Consider the following 3,198-nt stretch of genomic DNA (forward strand, 5'->3'; position numbering starts at 1 on the left):
CGAGATCACCCAACTGCACTCCAGCCTGGGCCAAAGAGCGAGACTCCGTCTCAAAAAAAAAAAAGTAAAGTAGAGGTTCCTCTTCAAAGACTTTCCTCCCCATCTAATTAGGAATAAATAGTAACTTCTCTTAGAAGCAAAATTTATTCAAAGACCTGTGCTAACATTCTTAAATATCTGCTAACCATAATAAAGAAATCAATATACTTTATGTTCTTAGCTCCCACAATTTAGCCTAAATATTTGCCCTGGCATGCTTATACTGCTGCACGCAAGCAGTAGGTCATAGCCTGTTCCTCTTCCTTATTTAAAAGTGTTTTTACCTTTCTCAGCATTCCACAAGTGGCTTCCTCCTTCCTGTGTTCCCCTCTACCTTTACTTCTTTTAAAAGTTCTAAGTTGCTAGCCAATCAGGATAAATATAGAATGTGAGGTCCCATTTGAGCCGATGGAAACCGGACACAGCAGAAGGGTGGACACGTCAGGTTATAAATGACCCTGTCTCCTTTGTTCAGTGTACTCTCGTGGCAAAATTCCTGGCGAGTGTACCCTTTCTGCAGGAAGTAAAAATGGCCTTACTAAGTAAATTTATGTTCAAGTGCTATTTCTTTATGGCACCGAGGAACAAACATTTCAAACAGATAAGTAAGATCTAGTGCTCAAGAAGACCGATTGGCCCTAGCTAAGAGTACGTGGCATTTCATCTCTACAGGAGAAAAGCCAGAGCGTATAGGTGAAGATGCAGGGAAATGTCCAAATGCTACAGTGGAAACTGATGGAAATATCTAACTTGTCATGAAATAGGAAGCAGAACATCAACCACAAGTGAGGATGGGGATGGAGATGCTGGAGGTTTGAAGAGAGAACAGAAAGAATAATACAGTTATTTAGGAGAGAGGGAGAATGATGAAAGAGAGAACTAATGATATGTTTGTTGGGAGTATTAAAGGTTCCTCTGAAGTTAATTGTCAATTTTAGACTAATGAGCATTGTTAAATACATTTCTTTAGCCCTGTTCAGGTACCTGGGCCTCTTATCTCCTTTCTTTAGTCCATTACATTTTTCAGAGGGGAAGTTTTCAGTGGTTTAAAAACTAATTTTTGGCCGGGTGTGTTGGCCTATACCTGTAATCCTAGCACTTTGGGAAGCCAAGGCGGGCAGATCACTTGAGGCCAAGAGGCCAGCAGGGCGATACCGTCTCTACTAAAAATACAAAAATTAGCTGGGCGTGGTGGTGCACACCTGTAATCCCAGCTATTCCGGAGGCCGAGTTGGGAGGATCACCTGGGTCCAGGGAGGTCGAGGCTGCAGTGAGCCAAGATCTTGCCACTGCACTCCAGCCTGAGTGACAGAGTGAGACCCTGTCTCAAAAACAAACAACAAAACACCACCAAAAAATCCCAATTTTACTTTTTAAATTTAAATAGCTTGGTTTTGGTTGAGTTTAGAGCAAGTTGCCTTACCTATGTAATCCTAATGCTACTTTATTTTACTTGAGTAAAATATCAGTTTTATTAACCTAATTTTATTATCAATGTATTTGTAGACATTTGTAGCCAAAATGTATGACAACATCATTGGTATTTGCTTGCAGTTGCATTCAGCTGGTTGTAATTATTTAAATGGTATTTTTTTGAATTTTGCATTTTATAAGCAAAATAAATCCTGTTGGAAGATTGGAGATGTTCTATTATGCCTATTTCCAAGAGATGAACTTTCTAATTTTACTTTTGGTGTCTAGTAAAATGACATTTGTTTCACAAATGTGTTTGTTTTTCTGTTGTAGGAAACCCAGCGTTTGCTGGCAGAACCAGTTCCTGGCATCAAAGCAGAACCAGATGAGAGCAACGCCCGTTATTTTCATGTGGTCATTGCTGGCCCTCAAGATTCCCCCTTTGAGGGAGGGACTTTTAAACTTGAACTATTCCTTCCTGAAGAATACCCAATGGCAGCCCCTAAAGTACGTTTCATGACCAAAATTTATCATCCTAATGTAGACAAGTTGGGAAGAATATGTTTAGATATTTTGAAAGGTAAGTGTTGTCTTTATCAGCATATGCTATTATTAAGCTTTCTCCTTTTTCTCTTAAGCATTCCATGTTTAGAATGTAAATATACAAAGACCAGAGAGGTCTGCGGGAGGGAAGTGAAGCAGTTCTGGGCCTGTTTTTTCATGCTTCATCATACTGGGCCTGTTGCCTTCATAGATAAGTGGTCCCCAGCACTGCAGATCCGCACAGTTCTGCTATCGATCCAGGCCTTGTTAAGTGCTCCCAATCCAGATGATCCATTAGCAAATGATGTAGCGGAGCAGTGGAAGACCAACGAAGCCCAAGCCATAGAAACAGGTATCTAATATTCATTCTCCTTCACACCACTTCCACTCTTACAAACAAATTTGTATTGCCACTTAAACTTTTCTAAAGTTTCTCTTGGCAAGGAAAAGAAATAGAAAAAAAAAATATTGTAATGAGTGAGATCCTGCTTATAGTATGTAAATACCTCTTATAACAAAATGGCCTGCTATGGGAACCCCCCAAATTTAAAGACAACCTGTAATTGGGAGATCTTGGAGTCTCTTGTAACTACACCTGGTTTAACAAATACTGAGTGTGTACCATTTATCTAGTTATATGTAAAGAACACTGGAAAACTTTTGAACTGTTTTTGTAACCCATTTGATTATTCAGCTGTTTATGGCTAGAGAATTTGGAGTCAAGAAGCTTCAGCTACAGATTTTAAGAAAATTAGTGGGGAGAATTGTGTATCCAGAAATGGACAACTTGGTTCATCCTCTTGAATTTTCTAGAACTTATGAATTTTATTGTAGTGTTTTGGTAATTGGACGTATACAAAATCTTTCAGCCCTGATCCGATTTATAGAAAAAGGCATGAATTTAAGAGATTACAGCATGACATTTCCATAATTAACTTAATAGTGTTTGTTTGCCATTTATAGTTTGGAAAGTAACATATTGAACTAAGTAAAATAATAATCGTGCGTTTGTTTCTGTCTACAGCTAGAGCATGGACTAGGCTATATGCCATGAATAATATTTAAATTGATCCGATCATCAAGTGTGCATCACTTCTCCTGTTCTGCCAAGACTTCCTCCTTTTTGTTTGCATTTAATGGACACAGTCTTAGAAACATTACAGAATAAAAAAGCCCAGACATCTTCAGTCCTTTGGTGATTAA

At 38.7% G+C, this 3,198-nt stretch overlaps 1 protein-coding gene across 1 annotated transcript in view; it reads left to right on the plus strand.

Moving 5' to 3' along the window:
- The window catches only part of UBE2N (ubiquitin-conjugating enzyme E2N), a 5,422-nt gene extending 2,237 nt beyond the window's left edge, over window positions 1-3,185 (plus strand). Inside the window, exons 2-4 of the mRNA XM_011993173.1 lie at window positions 1,786-2,032; window positions 2,207-2,347; window positions 3,020-3,185. Coding sequence (XP_011848563.1) covers window positions 1,786-2,032; window positions 2,207-2,347; window positions 3,020-3,060 — 429 coding nt within the window. The 3' untranslated portion in view covers window positions 3,061-3,185. The remainder of the gene's footprint in view (window positions 1-1,785; window positions 2,033-2,206; window positions 2,348-3,019) is intronic.
- The last annotated feature ends 13 nt before the right edge of the window (window positions 3,186-3,198 follow it).

Source organism: Mandrillus leucophaeus, unplaced genomic scaffold (assembly GCF_000951045.1).
Source record: "Mandrillus leucophaeus isolate KB7577 unplaced genomic scaffold, Mleu.le_1.0 Scaffold427, whole genome shotgun sequence".
In the NCBI taxonomy this organism is placed as follows: Eukaryota; Metazoa; Chordata; class Mammalia; order Primates; family Cercopithecidae; genus Mandrillus; species Mandrillus leucophaeus.